General features: G+C 40.8%; 1 protein-coding gene across 2 annotated transcripts; it reads right to left on the bottom strand.

Moving 5' to 3' along the window:
* Positions 1 to 1002: 1002 nt before the first annotated feature.
* Positions 1003 to 23468, bottom strand: bin1a (bridging integrator 1a). Of its 2 annotated transcripts, XM_030080390.1 has the most exons (20): positions 23155 to 23468; positions 22330 to 22410; positions 22008 to 22062; positions 21665 to 21759; positions 20949 to 21044; positions 18933 to 19043; positions 18638 to 18730; positions 18331 to 18416; positions 17897 to 17972; positions 17244 to 17302; positions 15911 to 15955; positions 14092 to 14161; positions 13849 to 13968; positions 13425 to 13508; positions 10731 to 10751; positions 8324 to 8725; positions 7705 to 7758; positions 6162 to 6236; positions 5928 to 6029; positions 1003 to 4745 (listed from the first exon to the last, which is right to left on the bottom strand). In XM_030080390.1, the coding sequence occupies exons 1-20, from the start codon at positions 23239 to 23241 to the stop codon at positions 4644 to 4646; spliced, it is 1914 nt and encodes a 637-aa protein (XP_029936250.1). In that variant the 5' UTR covers positions 23242 to 23468; the 3' UTR covers positions 1003 to 4643. The 2 variants fall into 2 exon arrangements, with proteins under 2 accessions (XP_029936250.1, XP_029936249.1); XM_030080389.1 differs by lacking the exons at positions 13425 to 13508; positions 15911 to 15955.
* Positions 23469 to 24116: the final 648 nt, after the last annotated feature.

Genomic DNA, 24116 nt, shown 5'->3' with positions numbered 1-24116 from the left:
GGCAACTGTGCATACAATTTGTATTTGAAACATAAAAGTTGTTCTTCGTAAACCAAAACTACTCTTGTGCCTTTTTGATGACATAGGATTTAAAAAAAAAAAAAAAAAAAGATCATGAGTCATGCATTACTAATCAGTGATAAATGCTGCTTACTGTATGTAATAAAGTCTGTCTTTGTCATGTTTGTTCTGATAGAAATGCTGTTGGATCTTGACACAGACACAGCCTTTTTGTTACTGCTGATCAAATATGAGGAGTTCATAACTACAATGACAGCCATAGCCAATGAGGACTGCTTATGGTAATGTATCATATTGGTAGGAACTGCAAGAAACATTGTGAATGGACTGAATAGCTGTGGTTAGAGGGTGGTCTGCTGTTGGGTTTCAGCACCATGGACAGCAGCACACAGCAACACTTTTCCCTCTTTCCTCCTCTTGATGTCTGACTCTTTTTCCTTTTTCCGTGGATCGACAGCCGACAGCACACCCTGTTGGGTGCTTCAGTACTTGCAGAGAAGATGTCCTAAGGAAAAAAATCCACTGCACACTGCACACATTTAGCAGGATGCACTCTCTACACAGACTGATGTGTTGGCGATGTGCTCTACGTAGCTGTCTTGCAATTAAACCGATATTTCACTGACAACAACATAAGACAAACTAGTTTCAGCCTTGCTTCCTACATACAGATCTATTGAGAATTGGATTGGGGAGAGAATCATGTAATGTTGATTTTTAATAACAACCATGAGGTGTGATATAAAAAAACAATAAAAAAATAAATAAATAACAGAAAACAATACTGAGAAGATGAGTCATAATGGCCAGGATTACTGTAAGTACAGATGGTTGTGAAACTGCTCAAATTTAAGACAAAGAAAATTGGGGTTTTCCCTCACCTTTTTACCGTTACCATTTTTACCCAGACAAATGCTCTCCCCATCCATCTTTAAAATTGCACCTGACTACATGCAAGAGCCACAAATGAGCAACTACCAAAAGAGATTCTAAATCATCTTTATTGTTATCGGTCAGTTAGGTACAGGAAAAACTTTTTCGTCTTATTCCATTGTTTATCTCAGGAGACTTTTCCATGAAGACGAGTAGAGAGCCAGACCCAGGTAAAACCGACACCAAGTTTCAAATATTTGAAAACAATGTGAGAGCTGCTCGTTTGATCTAAATGCTCAGGTGGTGTTCCCAAATGTGAGGCTTTTCAGATGCAATGGAGATTAAGTTGTGTGCACCTTAAGTGGTTCAAACACTGGAAACTTTTTGTGGAAATACCCGAGTCTGTTAGTTTGAAATCTGTCTTTATGTGTCCTGTCTCCATTTCATCATGTTTAATAACAGAGTAAGGGCCATGATAGATAGGCAACATTTTGAGGCAAGGCAGGTGGACAATTTGGCTGGCAAATGAAAACAGATTTGATGGAGAATGGGGGAGAAAATATGCAACTGGACACCATCTACCTTAACAGGTTAAAAAAGAAAAATACTACTACTTTAATACCAAATCTATAATATGATTGTAAAAACCAATATTGTCTGTTCCTCTTGCCTCAAAAAGTCACCAAAGTATCATTGTCTCAAATTAAGGGTGTTCACACAACAACACATGGGAAGTCAGCATGCTCACAGTAACTCACATACAGATATGAATGTCTTTATAGAATATGTATCTGTCATCACAGATTTGCAAAATTACACTTATACACAACAAATGCACAATAACACCTGGAACCGTAATACCAGCCAGTGGAAAAAGACCCGGATACATCTGAGTTGTCTTTATCCAATCAGAAAAGCTTCCTGTAAAGTGGACGATCATCCCCAAGTGGGTGGCGGTGATATCGTCCAATAACAATAGCCCATAGATAAATAATTTATTTCTCTCAGGCAACTTATTCACACACGCACACCCACACGCACGCACGCACACACACACACACACACACACACACACACACACACACACACACTCACATACTTATTACATCTGAATAACATGTAATCATGAATCTCAAATATGAATCTCTTCTGAGTGAATGATTGATTGAATGAACACATGAATGCAGGTGTGAAGTCAGTTTGAACTACCTATGTGACTATGTTGAGAGCAACAAACCTGACAGGGGTACAAAACACTCCATAACATCAGTTGGCAATTATACTGACATAAGTTACATTAGGTTATATATAATCATTGCTTGGCAGCATACAAAAATAAAAGGAGTTGCTCTGGTGCATATTCTGAAACATCTGGATTTAAGTTAAGTCATCTCTATGCAAACAGGAGACATTTTCGGCACACTTCTTTAAAATGAATGAGTCTGGCTCAGTTGTTGTGTATGTGATTAGAATAGGATGTCACGGTTTATCTGCCTAGCTATGGTATTGTCATTAGCAGCTGTTCATTGTTGTAGTCTCTTGTCTAGCTTTGTCGGCTAGGCTGGCTAATGCATAAGAGTATCCCTTGACAAAAATAAATGAATAAATAAATAAATAAATAAATACATGTACATTCCCAGTCCAAGCAAATCAAACAGGACTTCAATTTAAACCATAAAAGAATAAAAAAAATTTTTAAAAAATCCTGCCAGACTGTCCTATCCTAGCAATCAATCCTGTTGCTCCATTCAAAGGACTTTAAAAGCTTGTTTCTGTGTGGATTCTGTAAGGATTTTTACATCGGATTCTTGGATTCTGGTAAGCCTTTTGACGAGGTTGGTGTCAGAAGACCAATTAACTGCATATGAATACATTTGGATTTGAACCAGCGATTTGTAGAATTCAAACCTCCATAAAATCTAAACTAAGACGACAAGTAAAGACTCAGATTTCACAAGTAAACATTTAAAAAAGGACTAAGGGACCAAAAGGCAAACGCATTGTGTTAGCAGGATATTCACCAGTCTGACAAACCCAGGACTAACTAGACTGTAGATCAGCACAACTGTCAGGGGAACAAGCACTATACCTGACCATCCTGTCACCAACACAGCACAGGGATAGTAGAGGTTCAGGAGAACGTTTAACTCTACATCTAAATTAAATCATCTGACAGGTTTTCCTGCCTGAAGACATCAGCAAAAATCAGACTCTAGAAAACTGTATCATTTAAATACCAGGCTGCTGATGTGATTTATGTGTCTCAAACAACGGCAGCCAGTGTAGCAGTGCCTCCACTCTGAATCTATTCTTTGTTGGTATTTTTCAGGAAGCAATGGTGTGAGAGCAATAAAGCCATTATACAGATGTCGTCCATGAGATTACCTTCATCTGCACTCCACTTGTTAATAAAACCGTATGACCAATGCAAAAACTTAGAAACGTGACCAACATATGTTACTTCTGGATGCACCTCATTCCCACAGCAGCTGTTTTAAACTTCAGCTACACTTGAAGTGGGAAAGTCCACCTGGAGGAGCAACATCATGCCAACATCAGGCATCAGACAAACACTCATCTCAAAAATCCCAAAGGATATTTAAGGCAATAAATTTAAGGTCATATATTTGGCTGACAACCTGTGTAGCTAGGCTAGACAGCAGGTTTGCTGCAGCTGTTGTTTCCAAGACTGCTAGCAAACATGATATATTGACACTTTCGTCACTCTTCCAGGTAGGGTTTCCCACCTCAAGTATTCAAAACGGATGCTGTGGAATGAAGACCTTTTAATGATTTATTTGGGGTGAAGCTGCAATCTGCAAATCCGCTTTCCACACCTTCTTCAAAAATATAATCATGAGTGAGAAAATCGTGCTAAATCCAGATCCTTTCTCTCAGGGCAACTGCATCTTATTTCTAAACTGCTTCAGTGTTTTAATGCTGCTCAGCTGGTAACTTGTGGGTGTATATTCCAGAGCGAATGGTGGATACTGCTGTTGGCCTGATTTACTGATTTGGTACTGAATGGCTTTTAAAAGTGGCTTGATCTACTGGATAAATGTTTCTAGAGTGGGCAGTAGCACAAAGGAGTACTTTCTACTCACTTTATGTGCTCTACTGTTTGTCTGGTGTTAGTAATTATGCCCGCTATCCCTCATAAACAAAAGGGATTTCAGGGCTCATATGTTTATAAGGGCTACTCTGCTACACTTGGCATTGGGTTAGTAATTGTACATCGTGTTTTTAGTCTGTCACCATCAAAATGACAAAAACAAATGGAATTTGACATTTTCTCTGATGAAGGTTGGTGGAATGTCTCTGCGAATTCATGATAAAAAAAATCACTAATGCCAAAATATTAGAACATAACTACAGCAGTAGCCATTGCAGAAGTACCCCATCCCTGCATCTATCCTGTAGTATCAGGATTTTCTAATAAAGTCCTCTTGTTAGGAGTGGAGCAGCAACAATGCAGCAGTAGTGCAGCAAACCAGTAAAAAGTGGGACCCGTACAATGGCTACATCTGTAATTTTATTAATTAATGTTGCGGAAATCAACTGGAATGCCAAGATCCACTTTTAGCACAATGTAGCAGACCTTAGAGATGCATGAATTCAACCAGGGCTAGTGACAGCTCTGCTTCTATGGCCAAAGTCCTAATAAAGATATATCAGGGCAAGAGAAGAAAGGAAGAAGAGAGAGAAGAGAGAGAAAGAAGGAAGATGGAATGATGTTCTCTCCTCCTTTTTCACAGCCTCTGGGTGAAGTTTTCAGGGAATACCCCTTTAATGGAGTTTTCTTTGTTCTGAAGCCAGTCATCCTCCTTCATCCCCATCAGCCAGCCCTCATCCTAAGTACAGATGAAGACATTATCAACACATTGGGCCAGATGCAGGAGGCAGTGTACAAACAAATTTGATACATTGGTTTGAAAGTGGCTGAGAAAGCTTTTACCAAAATAAGAAAAAAAATTCTCATTGTCATGGTCCACAAATTGGTTGTCCAACAAATGGAATCATTCATTTCACAACAAGAACATAACAAATTCTTTAAATGAATATCGCTGCATGATGAAATGTAAATTATTCTTTATTTATTTAAAGGTAATTGTAGGGATTAGATTATTAAAATAGGGATATTTGAGTACAGGCATTTTCATTTTCAGTGATGTTACAGCAAAAAACCTATAGGCTATGACGGGTATTAAAAATTAGTTATATGCATACATGATTTTTAGATTTAGATTTAGATTTAAATTGTTTATACAGTAGAACTGCATGGCTGTCTGTGTTGGGGCTTCAGAAACTCTCCTGTCCTCCTCTCCAGTCATCACCATGGAGCACTTAGCTTCGACAATGCACTTTTTTTGGTCCGCATTTTAATACTGAACCATTTTCATTTTATTTCAGCACCGTACTCCATCTCCTGAGAGGACACTCACAGCATCAAAGATTTTTTGCCAGAGTTAACTTTGTGAGTTATGTAATGTCAGGAATGACCCTTTTTTAAAGTTCATTTAACAGTACTTTAGCTCAGTTCAGTTCAGTTCAGAAACTTTTTTGTCCCTCAAAGGGAAACCTGACTAGCATCTTGGCTCAACACAAACAACAATCATGATCAACATGATTTCAGCTGCTGAAGCTCTTTTTCTTCCTACAGCCTTGTTTGGTCGAGTCTCTGACTGATAGGTATGTGTCAGACTCTTTTGCACATGGCACAACAGCTGCCCCTGTATAGTTTTTCATGGGCATTACCTGTGCTCAAAATAAATCCTGACACACACACGCCTCCAGTTTACAAACAGGTTTGGCAAAAATGCAGTTGATTTCTCTTTTTTTTTTTCCTTAAAAGAAACATAAGAGAAAATGTAAAAGAAATTTAAGAGAATGCTACTGCATCTGCCCCACTGTCATTTGTTTTATCTGTATGTGTGTATGTGTATGTGTGTGTGTGTGTGTGTGTGTGTGTGTGTGTGTGTGTGTGTGTGTGTGTGTGTGTGTGTGTGTGTGTGTGTGTGTGTGTGCATGTGTACCTGTTCGTCAGGGTTATCAAATGGAATCACTAGCACAACATCTCCAGCCTTCATCTCCAGCTCATCTGAGTCATTGGCAGCATAGTCATGCATCACCTGGACCTGTAGACAATAATACATATGGAACTGCACTACCTTTCTTTTAATACTGTAAATTCCAACATTGGTTTAGACACCTTTTGGCTTTTGTCCCCTTCCCCCTGTATAACCATTTCTCCTTTCCTTCAAAATTACCTTAAACATGAAGCTGGGGGGCATTTCTTGTGGCTCTGATGCTACTTCAGTTGATTCTGCCGCTACGGCAGGCGTCTAGACAGATAAGGAAAGATAAAAGTTATGTGAAGTGACAAGTACTGCACGGTATGTACAAGGGTCATCTAATGTTGGCATTAAGAGCTTTGGGTGAGGGATTGGTGTTCGGTCTTCCTTTCCTGAGATGTTATCTCCAAGGGACTAGGGAAATATATTCAGTGATATATCCTGCTCCTGTTCTCAAAGTTGTCTCTTTGAGCTGCTCAACCTTATTTGGCGGATTTCTCTTTGAGCACTGTCAATTAAGACAGTGGTGCCGCTGGCAACGTCAGCCAGGAGACTGACAGATCTGTGTACACCATCTGTCCATCCCACATGATTTGGGTAGCACAGCATTTGGGCAAAACCTACCCTGTATGCTGAAGAGTATCACTAGTTCTAGATTAATCTGACTGCCTGGTCTGAATCAGAGTGAAATTCATACTTCTGTGTTCTACTTGGTCCAATTTGGTTTGACACCACTGGATCAGAAAACAGGAAAAATTTGCTCAGAAGTGTGTGGGAAGCGGCAGAGCTGCTAACGTACTGGCAAAGTCTCTCACTCATTGATCAGAAACAAAGCAGCGTAAAATGTAAACAAACCATTTGCAAATGCACACAGGTTTCATGGAAATCAGCTGAGCACAGAGAACATGGTGCCAGTGTCGCAACTATGTTTAGTTATACCGGTAGTAACCCTACTGTCATGTTCTTAATGTCGCTTGGTGCTAATGCTTTTTACAGCAACATTTTGATTCACCCTTTCCAAAGAGGATGTGCTGCAATCAGACATTGGTATGACTAGAGAAGCTGAATCAGTGCGTTCCTACCATAACCTGTGATAATAAAATGTAGCATGTTTGGCTCACGTCCTGCAGTTGGGTCAAAGCAGGGAATTGCAATGGAACTGCACAAGGAACCGGCCCAAGACCACCTCAAGCCAGCTGACATGGACCTGTTGTTTTGGTCTGCACCTGGGTGATTTCTCTGTTGACATGTGACTAAATGATATGCGCTAAAGGTTAAATGCACCGAGGTTTGATTCAACTGGACTAAATGCAGCAGGTGTGAAAGAGCCCTAATGTCCATCTTGGTCCTTACACTGAGGAAAAGGGGAGAAATTGCACTGGTTGTGCCACACGCATGAATTGGCATGCTAGACTCAGTGGATGCAAAGTAGAGGTAAACTTGGTTCATATATGGTGCAAAGACATAGTGTGAGTTCAGTGACTGCCCTGAGTGTGTACATGCAAGCTAGGTAACTTGATGAGAGGTCAGCACTGTTGTCTGTTGAGCACTCATCAAGTCCCTGTTCGAGAGCTTCACTGTGATCGTTACAGTAGGTTTACACAACTTTTGTTATGGCTTTGCAAGCCTCTGTTCAATGACAAAGCAATTGCAATTAAAACAACATACATGTACGACATTTTGCAATTGAAATACAAATTATTTCAGGAAGTGCCACTGTATTTCAGTCTCCACTCACTTCCTCTGTTGCTGCTTCATCCACAGTTGCAGCATCAGCTGGTGTGGTGTCACCCTGGAAGTGTAGACATATCAGCATAACAGAGACAGGTTAAAGAAAGATACAGATGGGGGATAAAAAGAAAGAGGTAAAGAGAGTGAAACAGAGTCAGACACAAAGACAACCAACACAGACAAAGACAGACAAAAGCACAAACAGACAGCACTGTGGCAGCTTAAACAGAGAAGCTGTGGTTAATATGTCAAGTGAGTTGACTAGACTGAGACAGAACTTTATTCTGACTTTATTAAAGACAGGTAACTAAGATGCTATTGCATAGTTGCCATACAATAAAGTCTACCATACTGTACTTCCACTCTCTTACCACCTCATTAATTAACCTTCTATTCTCTACTTCACAGTCGATGTATCTATCCCTCTGGTCCAAATGCATCCTAAATCTCTCCATCTCAAGATTTCTCATTTTTCCCCATTTCATTCACAATATACTGTATCTTCCCATCATCTGTTTTCTTCATTACCACCCCCCCTCGCTTCCCAATCCTTCTTTCCTCAAGAGTCGATGCATCCACCAATTTGATCCAGATGCATCTCTCCATTTCTTTCTCTCCTTGGTTACCTGACCCTCTTCATTTTCCAACGGAGCTTCAGCTGGGGGGGCTTCTTCCTCAGTGGCCTCGGTGGGAGCCTCAGCAGCAGGTGTTTCATCTTCCGTGGGGGGAATTTCTTCTTTAACTGGAAGACTGCCATCATCACCCCAGCCCTCCTGGGCTGTAGCCACAGGGTCGTGAGAAACTGACTGGCTCCCATCATCCCCCCAACCGTCATTGGCTACAGATATGGGGTCATAGCGAACTGGCTGGCTTCCGTCATCTCCCCAGCCTTCTGTGGCAGCAGCTACTGGGTCGTAGCGGACAGGCTGCGAGCCATCATCCCCCCAGCCTTCTGCTGCAGCAGCTACGGGGTCATAGTGCTGCTGAGGGGGCTGCTGGTTCTCTTCCTGAGCATCACTGTCCTCAGGCTGAGGGGCAAGGGTTATGGTTGAGGAGAGTTTAGGGGACAGAGGAGTGAAGGATAAGGGATATACATGGGTAGGATCAATGGTTATGCATTTTTTTAATGGACAAAGGGGTTTGGGCAGTATTTGGAGTAGAGGGCGTTTTCAATGAGGGATGTTTGTAGAGTATGGACAGTATATAAGCAGAATGGTGGACAAAGGTTGAGGTTCAAGTAGTTAAATGGTTAAGGGTGAAGTCAAACGTTAATGATGAACAGGGGATAAGGAAGTAGATATTATTGTAAGGGATAATATTTATAGGTATTTAAGGGCAGGTTGACCAGAATAGCAGGAAAGGGCACATGTTAAGGGATTAAAAAATTAAAGAGTTTAAAATGGATGAAGAATTGGAAAAAAGTGTTACATAGTTAAGAATTATATGCCATATTTAAGGGGAATATGAAACAGATTTGCAATTTATGAGTGGAAGCGGGGCCATGGCAGATGCCGTGGACACCGATGGGAAGAGATCCACAGAAGATGCAAGCATGTAATCATCATGACAGGTAGGGAAGTTGATGCAGAAGAATAAATGATTGCCAGAGAGGAGGTTAAAATGAAATTAAAAGACAGATGAGGACAAGGAGGGGTGGCAATAAAAGGCAGAAAAAAGCAAAAAGTTGTCAGGCTTTTCCCATCAGAAGATAGATGTTGGTTCTTCTGTGTGTGGTTGGCAGACATGGCTTATATTCCCCCGTTTATATTCAGATGGAGAAAGAAGGGTACTTTGTAAGAGTAGAAGTGTCACTCCTTTCTGAGCGGTCATTGCTTATCCTCAAGCTCTAATACAGTAAAAACTGTATTGCTTTGAGACACATCTCTCTTACAGCGAAAGGGATGGACAAAAAAGGTTTGTAGATGGTCAGATGGCCGACACTGACCAACACTCTGTGAAGTTGCCCACTAGCTCTGAATACAGGTTTGGAGATCAGCTTACCCATTTCACTTATGTCCTCAAACCACAAGTGGTTCGATCATTTGCTTTCACTTGAAGTCACTGCAAATATTTGCATCCATTTTGCTATAAGCCATGTTGTTGCTTCCCGGAGGGCATTCTGTCTAATCCCATTAGGGGCATAAAATGGTTCAAGTGAAAACAAGCCGCTGCCAAGAGGCATTCTTTCAGCTTTCATGAGCAACTTCACTCAACTTTGAAAACAGTCAGTTAATTTTTCCCTGTGTGTCACATGTAACATATAGCTAACATGTAAAGGGTACATGTCATATCAGAGGAACATGTGAGCATACAGGGAGATGGGGGAAACGGAAAGAAAGAGGATCAAAGATCACCAAGGTCAATTCAGTTGCAAATCAGTCATCGCTTGAGAGAATTTTCAACTGAAATTGTCAATTAAATTTGTGTTTAAGGTATTGAACACCAATTGATTATTTTATGGGTGTTAGTGGTGTCTTATAATCAATTCTATATAGGCTGAGCATCTATGGTTATATAGAAAAAAGAGTTAGAAAGAACAGAGAGAGTGGATTTAATAGAGGACACTATTAATATTGATTCTTTTATAATGTAGAGAATGTTAATATGCAACTGAATTGCCTCTGGCTCATTCCCAAGCTCTATTTGTGCTGTAATACAATAACCTCTTCACAAAATACTGCTGTTATCACATCAAGCACTGGACACAGAGACATTGCTCAGGCACAAACAGATTTGGGACAGACAGATGACTGAGATGCATGGCAGGAAAAAAGCGTATTCAAACACAGAAGTGGCCATTAAAGAAGTCCCTCTCCAATATCTATCCTGCATTTGAACTGCAGGACTTTCCAAACAGTTCCTCACAGGAGTAGCAATCATATAAAGAGTGCGACTTCTATAATGACCAACACACATAGTCACACAGTGTAGATGATGACAACTGAAATGATCATTATGAAGACTGATAAAATTATAATAATAAAGATGATGTTAGTAATGACAAGTTTTGAGAATGAGAATGAAGATGCTTACCCATGAGTCCCAGTTTGCAGGCTGTGGAGACAAAGGAATCAACAGAATGAGAAGAAAGGGCATGAATTGCCATGAACTGATGTGGCAAAGCCTGCTAGTCTACGCCCATTGCATTCACTAAAGCATCTCCAGTGCAGGCCCCATGCTCTACACCTACAAGCTCATAGCAGTAGATCTTCAGCAGAACAGGAGTACAAACGAGCAATGCTTGGGTTGAAATTTAAGTGGAAAGTAAGACGTGATGAGTGTTTTAAGAGGTGGCTGCTATCTTAAGTTTAAAAGAGCACGTCATCCACCTGTAGTGTGAATGCACTGTCCATAAAAATTACACTGCAAAATATGAATGTTGGTTTTAACAAAATAATTTAATCTCATATTCAGTCTTTCTCTCTTCAGTATTCAGACATTTTTTTTAATTCAAACCCACTGCAAAATCCCACCAATGGGGTAAAATAATCTTGCATCAAGGTTTTAAACAAAGGACATTATCTTGAGGTGGGGGTATAGCGCAAAGATGTTGTCTTTTGTTTCAAAAAGCTTAATGAGGCAAGTGAAAAATGTGCTCAGATATGTTTACAGGAAAGAAGGATTCTAAGGCTCAGAAAAGATTAAATTGCTTGTTAGACATCCATGCCATTTCATGCCATCCTCTTTAAGTGTGGTCAGTTGTAAGTCTGAGCTGTGACCAGAGCTCTCGTTCATATGAGGCTTTTGCTGCATCAGGATTATGAACATTTTAGCTGAAGTGAATAGAAACCACACTCTCAAAATTGTGGAAGGTACAGAATTCTTAATTCCTCCTTTATTTCGGCTCTTTTTTTCTCTCTGATGGGAAAACAAATACTTAGTATTTAATTCATGTATTACTGTACTGTCATGATTATACTATATTTGAATACATTTTGTTCAAGCTGTTAAGGATAACCTACACATGGAAATGGAAATAAGCCTTTGGGCTTTATTGTGTTTTCATCCTATTTCATCCTACCATTACATTTTCAGTGTAATGATTTTCAGTGTAATGACAGCAATTTTTTTTTTTTAATCATCAAATAAATTCATTTATTCATCTCTCTTGTGTTTAGAAAATAAGCAAAGTGATTTGAGGTAAGCAGTATATTTCAAGTTTAGACCTATTTTTATTCCTGTAACATGTCTTCTGTAATGCATATAGATTATAACAAGAATCAGGAATTTTGTATCTTCCAGAATTTTCTGGCAGTCTATAGAAAACTGTTGCTACAGACTCTGTATGTCTTTGATTAGTACAGTGGTTTAAATCCAGGACCTCAGCACTCGGAGGACTGCTGGTTTTCTGTGCCTCCAAGCATCAAAATTACTGAGGGTCAGTCTAAGTGACAAAATTCTAGACTCAACTAGCAAAAAATATAGAATAAACAAGTGATCTGACATGGTTCTTATTTTTGGCCAAATTCACTCATCAACTCCGTGCTTATTTTATTTTTTTGTTGTTTGAGTCTGAACAGTCTTCATTTTTGCAATTACAGTTATTGCAGCTTTAAATCCCAGTTGCAAATCAGCTCCTGTGTGTGTTCCAGTGACTGGGGGATTGTGAATAAATGGATTACTCTGACTTGTTGAATGCATGTCTGTGTCATACACATCAATCTATGGCTGTAGAACCTGGGTGTCCTTCGTCATGGTGTTTTAAATTTTAACAGCGAGTGCTGATATTTGGGACATGACTGTGACTCATCTCACAGAGCTCCTGGGAGCCTCTGAGCAAACTCTGCAACAGATACTTTGCTGTTGCCTGGTAGCCAAGGAGGCTTCCACTGCAGGCACAACATTTCAATTACAACTGTCACGGCTGATGTGGTGAATCATCAAAACAAAACAGACCTAGATACATATCTTTTACTTGTTCATCATCATGAAGTATATCCTCTGGCTCTAGCAGCTAACTGGCTGATGTCTATGGTTTACAGCATATACCATCCAGGTAGGCTACACTGAATCTGAGCAGCAAATTTGGATCAAACAGTAGCTGAGTACTTCAAATCACACATAAAGTGCTTAATTTGTCTCATTTTCCAACTGGTTGATTCCCTTTTAGGATAAACCAAGCACAACTCAGGCCATTCCAATGCTTAAAACTATATTCATGTGTACATTATCCCATGTCTGTAGAGAAAGAGGTGAGAACAGAGCAGGTCTACTAATCTATAGTCCATGCCATAATTTACCTGCCGACTGTGCTGAAGCAGAAAAGAGAAGGTCACTAAAAGCAAGTTTCTACAGTTCATCATGCCACCATCCGCCTGTTGTTTGGTAAACCGGACAGAAGAAGAGCAGGTAGCACTGCAATCTCTGACAAGGTTTGCAAGTGATCCCATCTTGTATCCAGACTTATCAAGCTTATTTCAAGATATTTTAGGTCACATTACTGCACTGGTGACTGGCAGATAATGTCGTAGCTTTACCAAAAGACATTTTTGTTTATTTCATGGTTGCCTCTTATTCCAGAGGAAAGGGAGAAGAAATTCTTGATGCCAGCAACAACATAACAGGTCGGCACCATAAATGAATGTCAGTTACATTCAAACTTCATGAAATGAGCTTAAATATGAGATGAACCCTTTCTGAATATAATACAAAATCACTTGTGAAGCTTGCCGTTTTTCTCAGTGTAAGGTCTCTACAGTCTACATGTTCATGCCATGAATCATCCACCTGTGCTGCCGTGGAGGGTTTGGTTGCTGCACTGAGAGAGTCCAGGTCCATATCCAATAGGTTGCTCACTGCAGGACTGTCAAACTGATAACAACAGGGACAGGAGGGCTCATTGACTTACAGGGTGTAATAGAGTGGGCACAGGAGTAGAAAAGAGTGGAAGAGAGGAGAAGAATCTGAGCAGAGCAGAGTAAAACAGAGGAGGCAGCACAGAAAGAATAGAGAGAATAGGATAAAAAACAAGAAGAGCAAGAATAGAATAGAATAGAATAGAACAGAATAGGACAGAACCAAGAAGGAGGAGGCGGGAGGAGGAGGAACAGGCCAGAGGAAGGAGGAACTAAAGGATCTGACCTGTGCAGGAGAGGACAGGGGACAGTAAAAAAGGCTGTCTCACTGTTTAACGACAGCTAAACACACTGACCTGTGTAGGGGAGGTGACGCTGATGTCAGGCGTAGCAGCATCAAACAGGTTAATGATGTTTTCTGTCTTCAGCTCCTTAGAGGGGGTCACCTTGGGAGGAGGAGGCACTGCTGGCTTCAGCTGAGAGAGAGAGGAAGTCAGAGATGATTGTTGATTAATAAAATACGCTTCATCCTACAGGACATTCAGGAGGTGAGGCTGGGGAGGAGCTGGGCTTGCACTGAAATGTGTGTTTGTGTGTACCTTGGATGGAGACTTGGGGATGGGGGGTGGACCTCCTGGCCTGAGAGTGTGATTAGATGCCTCTTTGCCACTGAGAGAGAAAGAGAGAAGGGAGAGACGGAGAGAGGAGAGTGAGTGAGACATTGAGGAAGGATGAAAGAGTGTGGTAAAGGGAAAGAAAAGGCAGTGAAAGAAAGAGAGAGAAGGAACACAGGAGAGGGATCATGTCAGATTAGAGAGAAAGTAACGTGGGACTGCAAACAAGGGGAGGGAGGCAGCAAAGACGAAAGAGAGAAGCTGAAAGATACAAAACTAAGAGAGGAGAAAGAAGGAAGGAAGCTACTAGATTATTACGGGGCATGCTCTACAAGAGTCCAAGCGGAGAGAAACTGTCGTTGCAAGCGCTGTCATGCAAAGAAAGTGAGACCCCCTCCCACCCCCCACCCCCCTCCTTCCCTCCATCCCATGCAAGCAGGCTGTTTCTGTGCCTCCTGTAAGTTGACACAAGTGAGCAGTGATAAAGGCATTCGCTGTCATTGAGAAAGTTATCTGAAGCTGCGAAAACACCCCGGGTTGTAGATATTTGAAGAGTGTGGCACACATGCAGAACTGCAGAGGGTCAAGTGAAGTGAGGACTCTTTAGACTCAACTGACAGGGAATAATCACATGAATTGGTGGCTGAGTCTACATGGCTCTCATCATCAAGGGCGCTCATTTCACTTGACTCCACGCAATTTTGATTAGTGCACCTTCAAAGCTACAAGAGGCAACAATGCATGATGGTGAACTCCAATACCCAGAAATCATCTAACATGATGTCAGTGAATGGCACATAGCATTTTCATGTTTACAAGGCACATGAGAGGCCTAAGCACAGTAAGTCAAGCCACCTCTACATGGAGGGCCAGGTTACTGTTTGTTTTTTGTTCTTAAAGCTGTCATATTCAACTTTCACATGATAATAACAATGACTATAAATGATATATCACATATCATCAAGTTGTGTCTGGCTGAGCCTAAATCCCACTGATTGCCTGAAATTGGCTTTCCATTGATGTTTTTCATTGTTTTTAGGGGTATACCATTCACTGTAGGCAGATGATAACGACAAAAACAGCACTGCAGAGAGCAACAAGAAACAAAATCTAAACATCTAAGATGAAGGCTACAAACAGTGAACGTCAGCATCTCCTCTAGCATTGTACTCAATTACCATTATGAGCTACAATCTTCCCATTATTCCCATTTTGACTGTATATTTTTACTCCACCACATTTGACAGCGTTACATTATGTTACTTTGCAGGATAAGCTTTTACAGGCAAAACATACAATAAGCCAATAAATTTAAACAGCTCAACAGACAGAGTGGCTAGACCTAGTGCCACTTGGATCGCCTACAATATCAAAATACTTCTTTGAGGTTAGCATTTTCAAAAGGTCCATTCTTTACTTTTTATAGTTAACTACATTTTACTTCTTACACCTCTATACTTTTAAGATTTATTAAAACTAACTTTAAGTGGAATATTTTTCCATTGTGCTATTGCTATTTTTGCTCAGGAAAAGGATTTACACAGTTTTCCACCATCTGTGTTTAACATAAAAATCGTGCCTCGTGCAGCTTTAACAAATCTCTCATATCTACAACTCTGAGCGCACACACTCATCACCCATCAGTGTGTCTGCAAACTAATCAGACCAACAACCAAGCACAAGTTCGCCCTGAACTCTCCCAAGCCTGCAGACTGACTGACAGACAGACAGTTGGACAAACAAGTCAGTCAGACAGACAGACAAGAGTTTTGTCACCATGGTTACCACCGTTGCTGTAGTTTACCTCCTGCCCGCTCCTGATGATGAGGCACCGCGGTTACCTGTCTTTCTGCAAGGTGGGGTCAGGGGTGGCTTCAGGTTAATACATGCCATTTCAATTGTCTCAGTGCTTTATTTCTGCATCTTGATATGTTTTATCAAAGTGTTTTATTCCCCTGTTCAATCTTGGGAAATATAAAACAATGGAGTTAGAGGATGTTGAATAAAAGTGGATATTCTGCTACAATATCAGCTACAGCATCTAATAACCGCCACTACTGCAGAAGTCACAGTGACTTATTTTTAATTGACATGTTAAAAACACAGGATAGGCAAACTGTGACAAAAAAGTGCAAGACTTAAGACATGTTTGTGTGCCATTTAAAACCTAGAATGGGAACAAATAAAAAACAAAACAAAAAAGAAGAAGAAGAGTTGGGCACTTCTCTGCAGCATGCAGACTTAGCAATAAAAATGGTACTTCTATGATTGCTACATCTGTAGGCCTCAAACCAAAGACTTAAGTGCTGTGAGTTTTGTAGCTCTTGGCTTACAGCAAACCAGCTAACGAGCAAAATAAATGAGTGCTTTGAAAATAACCTGACCACTTAATTTGCTCATATTGCAACTTCTATTTTAACTTTTGATGGTGCTCCCTGCATTCATCAAGCAAAATAAATCGTGCACCCTCAAGAGTCTCGAATATTTGCATCCCTTTGGAAAATGTTTCATTTAGCCTACCTCTATAAAAGACCATAAAGATACAACATAGCAAGTGTCTTGTTTGTGGGCTTAGAAAACCAACCACAGGTGCTGATTGATGGGTTTTTTTTATCTCCTATAGAGTGTGATTTTAGGATTTACACAAAGCAGCTATTTTAAAGCAGACTCACATTAAAATTATAAACAAAAACTGCAAAAGGAATAACTAGGTTTTTAGTCACATATAATCTTGGCACAGAATAAGAATTGTAATTATGGTTGGTTTATATTGTTGACAGTGAAGACCTACAAAGTCTGCCTGTCTGACAATGCTCCAGTATTTTTAACTGTAGATAACGCTGTTATTCTCATAAAATATGGTGTGTTCAGTTTGTGCTTTGATTTAAAATAAAATAATAATAATCAGTGGATGTTGATGTGTTTAACAAATTTCTTGATGCAAGATCCCATGAAAATCTTAAAACCCACACCCTTTAATGTCAACAAAAATAGGAATCAACTGTTTTGCTTTGCTTTTTCTCATCCACTGCCAGTGACAAAGCTTACATAGAGAGGTCGAACCCAGCAGTAGAAAGTGTCATTTACACAGATATCAAATGATAAATTACAGTTCTATAGTTGCATCTCTTACTCACCTGTCTGTTGTGTCTGATTGCTCCAAATTCAACAAGACGTCATTGAGATCCTGGTCCAACTGGAGGGAGAGCGAGGGTCAGGGATTACATAAGTACCATTATAAACACCACTCTATAATTAAATTCATTCAATTCATGATTCATTAATGCCTTAATTTAAAAAGTGGAACATCTATCTCACCCATTAATTACCTTAAACTAATCTAGCAACTTCTATATTGTGGAGCACAGATAATGATAATGCTGTGTTTGTTGTGGTCAGGATCACTTTCAGTTGAATTAGCAAGGTGTGTGCTGCCTACTAGGCCGAACTGTTACCACTAGTTTACACTGGCATGTCCAAATCCAGAGAAAAGGCATTTACAGCCCACAACTAAAAAAGTAATACACAGGATAATCTCGTATTAAAGGCACTGAAAATCCCATGTCATGCTAGGCTCTATTTTTGTGGTACTGTTAAAATGAAGAATTGAATTGAACAGGCTACACACTGAGATTAATAATCAGTGAAGGAGGGTAGCTACGAGGGTAGCTGCACTTATCATCGCTTATATGGAACCATCAACATTTCCCATCATCTGCCACTTCAAATTCTATCTGCTTTTTTGTCTAGTTGTAATCTGATTAAGCATTAGGTTTGTATAAACTCTCACCCGGCTCATTTCCTTGTGGAACTTCTCCTCGAATCCAGCCAAACTCTGGAAGGTGCTGACATAAAACCCAACACGACTAGACAGACAAAAAGAGAGGGAGAAAGAGAGAGGGAGAGGAGGGTATCAGTTTCAGCATGTTGATCAGAATATGAAAGGCACAGGAGAAATGGCTGTATTGAATGGCTTGAATTACTTTAAAAGCCTGTATGTGTAAATGTATCATAAGTCAGTGTAATTATATCTTCCATATTATATCCATCCCTTCATTCATGCACCAACAGGTAAAACAGCCTGTTCTGCACACCCACAACCACCCACCCACCCACCCACCCACCCACACACACACACACACACACACACACACACATACACACACACACACACACACACACACACACACAAATACATACACACATGCACACACACACTCCCACCTGTTCCAGAGTGAAGGCAACTCCTCTTGCAAGTCAATATTAATCTCCTCAAACACCTTCTGGGCTCTCTCCAATTCCTCCTCTGCCTGAAACACACACAATGTGTTGGCATCGTGCATACAGCATACACGTTTGTTTGTTTGTGTGTGTGTGTGTGTGTGTGTGTGTGTGGCATCTTCAACATGGGCCTGTCTGTCTTAGCTAACTCCAAGGTTGTTAAGGGAAATTTCCGATTAGGCTCTGGTAATTTAGATGTTGTTTTAAGATCCACAGATGCTGATGGAAGCACACTTAGATCAGTGTCTACCTGGCTCCTGGACAGACTGCTCTGGGCAACGTTGTGAGCAGACAGGATACCCTGGGCCCAACCTGGAGTGGCCCGCTCCAACAGAGAGGAGGGCTGGGGGAGGCACAGAAAAGAGGAAGAAGCATCAGACAAAGAAGAGACTCAAATGACATGTAGCATTTCACATGAAGTACTTTTAAATTTGCTGGATGGTGGTAGGTGGTTGTATATCACACATATTACAACAGTGATAAACATAATGTGTCAAGGCAGTGCATCATTAGCTTGATAGTGAAGAACTGTCTATACATGTTACCTTGGTAATTTTGATTCCCCCATCCTTTTTCTTTGTCTTGTGTGTGGCAGCATAGTTGTGCCTGGCACTGTCGAAATCGACCAACTTCCTGTCCCTCTTGGCTATACGAGCCTGACCGAAGGAAAATAACACCAAGCGAGGAATCAGTTATCAGTGTCTTTATCTGCAATGAAATGCTCAACATTAAAGGAACAGCTCACACAAATTACAAACTGTATTTATTAACCCCAATTTAAAGTACATTTTGCTTGTTTCTTCCGTAGGAAATAGTTCTCTAGCTAAGTCCTGGCTTAGGAAGGCTTTGGATTATGTTAGGTATCTGTGTTACTGTTTTTGGAAAGAGCTGTCCAGTTGAGCTCTACAAAAGAATACCCATCCAGTCACAATGTATTCGGGTGAAGGAAAAGAGGGAAGATATAGACAGACTGGAAACCTCGCCAAATCATACAGAAACAATCTGGATGAATAGTCTGTGCCACATAAACTGACACACCCCAACACATAATCAATTGAAAACCTTAAATAAATAAATACAGTTCTGAAACCTCTTTTAAAACAATTGTTAGGCTCTCAGCATTAATGTAGTTTAGGTCCAAGCAATGTAACTACAGTGGTTTTTGATCTAGACCTGGTCTCATGTGGTCTGTATAGAGAGAAAACAGTGAAGTCAGTCTTTCCTTGGGTTTCACAAATAGAACTAACATTTCACATGTCTGAAACAAGGAAGGTGCTAATGTGAACCCAACTTCATCTTGTTAATTACAGTGAGTGTGCTTGTCACAAGTTGTGCAGTGACACAAAATTTTACCAAAGAAACACAGGTCTGAGTCATCAGCAAAGTGTTTTGCAGATCTTTTGAGCAGGACAGTTCATGAATGTCTGCTGACCATGCAAAGCGCTTTACAATGTTTTGCCTCACATTCACCCATTCATACACACACCAATGGCAGAGACTGCCATGCAACGTGCCAAGCTGCCCATCAGGAGCTGCAATGGTTTTAGTGTCTTGGTCAAAGACACTTTGAGCCAGGGATTGAACCAGGAACTCTCTGATTACCAGAAGATGGCTCTACCTCCTGAGCCATGACACCCCCGTCTGATCAGGGGACGCGGAGGTGGCTTTTGGCTCTGGATTTGCTGAGACAGCAGCAGCGGCAGCAGGTTCTTTCATGGCCAGCATGACATCTGGCAAATACCAAATGCTAAGCCAATTTTACTCCAGTGTGCTCTCTCAGTTAAAAGCCAATAGGAAAACCTTCATTATCATCAGTACTGTAGAGGTACAGGTCTTTTGAAATGAAAACTGAAACCATACGGTGACTGAAAATTTTTATTAAATGATATTTGAAATCTGTGAATCATAGAAGATAATTGATATCTGAATCGATTTTCCCCCACACCTAATAGACGGCACTGGAGGTAAGTAGGAAAATATCTATTTTTGCATTCTGGGTGAACTGTTCCTTCAATTTCCATTATTTACAAAATAACAAGGCCTCCTTTAGATTACAGCTGACAAAATTTCAGTAAATTTGCATTTAACATTAGATGCATTCATCAACAGGCCACTTTGAATAAAACAACACTGAATTTTAATGCTGCAGCAGATGCAGAAATATTGGTAATTTTGCTACATATAGTGGTAGTAAAGACACTGAATACAGGTAATTTGAGCATCACTGGCAGTCAGGATGGATGGTCAGCATGCACGGTGGGTGTCATCATGTTACTGATGGGTAGCTGATGAGTAAAAGTGGCAACACTGCTGTGACTTCTTGTCCCAACATTTTGCCAAAGAGTGGCTTACACTTAGGCTATGAGCCAAGCAGCCCTGGGAGCAGAACTGAGGTAGAGATGTATGATTATGGCTAAATTTATGATTATTTGGTTAGATGTTAATGATCACAATCACTGAACAGCTGTACGTGGAGGGAAGCACGGCTGCCACTGAAGAAAACCAAATGCTGATATAATCCCAGTGCATGTGCTGCAGATCACCACGCCCACGCAGGTTACCTTGATGTCAGGGAACTGCCCCAGGTATGTGTCCATGGAGATAAGAGCATGATCCACCAGCTTCTGGTGGTAGTCAGTCCACAGCACATCACAGTCCTGCAGCATATGTACACACACACATGCACACAAAGGTCATGTCTAATCACACATCCTTTCTAAATCTTGTTCTATTGCTCCAGCATGTCTACTTTACAGGATAACTGTATTCCATTATGTAAGTCCACAAGTGTGATACTAATACTTTCTTTTTTTTTTTTTTTTTTACACTTTAACTGAATGGTGATTTGCTTCAGCCTGCTGGCAGTTTGCAGTTTTGCCAGGCACCATCAGCCAATCCAAAATCCACTGTAAAGAGTTAACCAAATTAAGTCGTAAGACAAATTAAAAAGTCATTATCTCGCAGCAGCTGCAGATTTTTACATTTTGCAGACCTCACAGAGCATAATTTAGACACTTGGATGTTCTTTGTGTATTATGCTAAGACACACACGAAAGTGATATATTATGACAAAAGTATTTCTGTGTTTCTTGTCTTCATTCTCCCATTCCTATACTTTCACTCTTACTCTCTCTCTCTCTCTCTCTCTCTCTCTTTCTCTCTCTCATGCACACACACACACACACACACACACACACACACACACACACACACACACACACACACACTCACAAACATACTCACACATTCAAACACACTTATGAAAAGGGATTCTGACCTCTACGATGGAATCCACCTCCTTCTTGCCTTCCCACTCTGGCTCATACATATCGGCCAGGCACGCCTGCAGGTTCTTGGAGGACTCATGCATGGCTGAAGAGACACAAATACACACACACACACACACACACACACACACATTAGTGGACCTTCAGTGGTCATTTAGAGGTTAGTGTAAGAACCCTGCATGTGTAGTTGAGAATCCCTGATTATGTGTTTGCATGTTCGTGTGTGTAATGTGAATGTGTGTTTACTTAAGCTCAAGTGTGTGTGTGTGTGTGTGTGTGTGTGTGTGTGTGTGTGTGTGTGTGTGTGTGTGTGCGTGTGTGCTTCTGTGTCACCTTTCACTGCCTCCAGGTAGGCCCTCAGGTCTCTCTGCAGTTTGCTGCCTTCAGCCTGGGGGTGAAGCATAGAAGATGAAGCTTAAAACACAAAACAGAGAGTAAAGAAACAAGAACAGAGATGTTATGAAGCATTGTGCAGTCTGAGCTAATGGAAATGTGTCCCCTTGGCTAGCCTGAGGTTGAACCGGTATATGGAGAGGGTACAGAAAAGACAAAAAAGACTGACAGGCCAGAGCTCTTATGAGATGGGTCAGTCTTATAAATGATTCACAGACAAATTAGGATCATGTTCTGCCCTGCTACCTTGATGCAATCTTACATATTGTTTGTTGAAGTTGATGACTCCCTCCTCGAAGGCAACGTCTTTGGTTTCATCTGCTTTGCCAAGCTTCTGGAGAACCTATTCAACAAACAAACAACGACAAAGACAACAGCAGCATAATTATCAATATCAACAGCAATGTTTTATACAATTCTTCAAATTTTAGACAAGAGCTACATGTAAATTCTTGACTTTCCCTAAAACCTAAAATTGGTAAGGGCATGCCAGCTTTCTCACCCTCTGTGAACAGTCACCTGTCTGCTTGCTTCGCTCTCTCTCCCTGTAGCCTAAGTATCTGATAACACTTAGTGCCCACTAGTGTGCAGAGGCCAACTGCGCCCCCTGTCTATCACTCAAGGCGCAACAAGCAGGTGCATCAAAGCACAAACTAGGCCTCATATGTGCCAGCAACACATAATTATTATGTGACTGTTTTTTTAACACGAGCAAAATGAACCACACATGGTTACAGTTACCATTTCCGTGACAAGAATTCATAAGACATTCACATTTTATGGCAACAGTGCAGTCAGAGGCCATATCACCCAGTAACAGCAGCCAGTAAGTATACCTATATGGCCCAATTCACTGCACCATGAACACGTCCGCTATGTGACAGTAACAAGAAGAAGGTTATGCCTCAAGCAGGCATCCCCATCGCTAGATACAGCGTCCCAGCTCTTATTATTATGGAGTCGTGATGCGACACTGCGACTTGGTAGAGGATGCGACATTGGTGCATCGGGGCTCTAAGACGATGCACGGTTGCAGGCCTGAGCGACCATTTCCCTTAGAATAACCTGTAATTGAAAGCCTTCTTACCTTTTCCTGGGCTCTGGTTAGTTTTTTCTGCACGTTGCTGGCCACTTTCCCTGCAGTCAGCCCCTTCCCCAAATTCAGCTCAGCCATCTTGTAGCGTATATCAGCCTTTGGATGCGAGAGGGATGGAAGTAATGTCAATAACGATCGTTTGGACCGCTACGGTAACCGATTCGGCAAATTCATCAACGTCCAGATGCGAAATGATGAGTGATGAATGTAATAATGTGATGTTATGGTGTTCCTGCTGGAAGACGTTTATTCAGAAAGCTATATTCTCCAATACTGAGCTGCTGTGTGCGCGGCTGTGTCAGTGGAGGAGGATGCGCTGTCAGAGATGCTCTTAAAGGCGCAGATGCTGCTGCGCGTCCACACACTTAAATACATAGGCGGCGGCAAAAATAAGGGTATTTTGTTGATAAAGACACAGTACCACCTATGCTTAGATGGTATTTAAAAAAACACAGCCTACAAATCAATTTGCAGTTCTTTAGAAACAGAGCTATTCTAGCCTTAATACTACAGTACATGTTAAAATAGCCTACCACACAAATATCACACAAACATCACATCAAAACTATATACCTGGTCTATATAACTAATTTAGGAACATGCTATCATTGTACACTAAAATGCCATCAGACAGATACAATTACAATCAAGTCAGACGGCTCTCCAGAAACATTAAGATCGCATAGATATATTTAAGTGATATTGTATGATGAATTGTTGTTGAGGAAACTGCCTTAAACTATAGATAGGTTATTTTACTGTTTGTTCATTGCAATGCCATGAGGCAAGGAGGTTAAATTGCTACATCCTGATATAATGTCATATCTTGGACCATCTTCGCAGCAAAAACCTAACCCATCCCAGGACATACTGAGTATCACCTCTTGTGCCACCGCAGCTCAGTTTTATTTGTTCCGAAATGTGTTTAATAACTGAGCTCCTTTGCTCTCCGG

This window comes from Myripristis murdjan, chromosome 21 (genome assembly GCF_902150065.1).
Source record: "Myripristis murdjan chromosome 21, fMyrMur1.1, whole genome shotgun sequence".
Lineage (NCBI taxonomy): Eukaryota > Metazoa > Chordata > Actinopteri > Holocentriformes > Holocentridae > Myripristis > Myripristis murdjan.
Note: the sequence above shows the minus strand (reverse complement) of the source record. Positions and strands in the feature narration are given on the sequence as shown.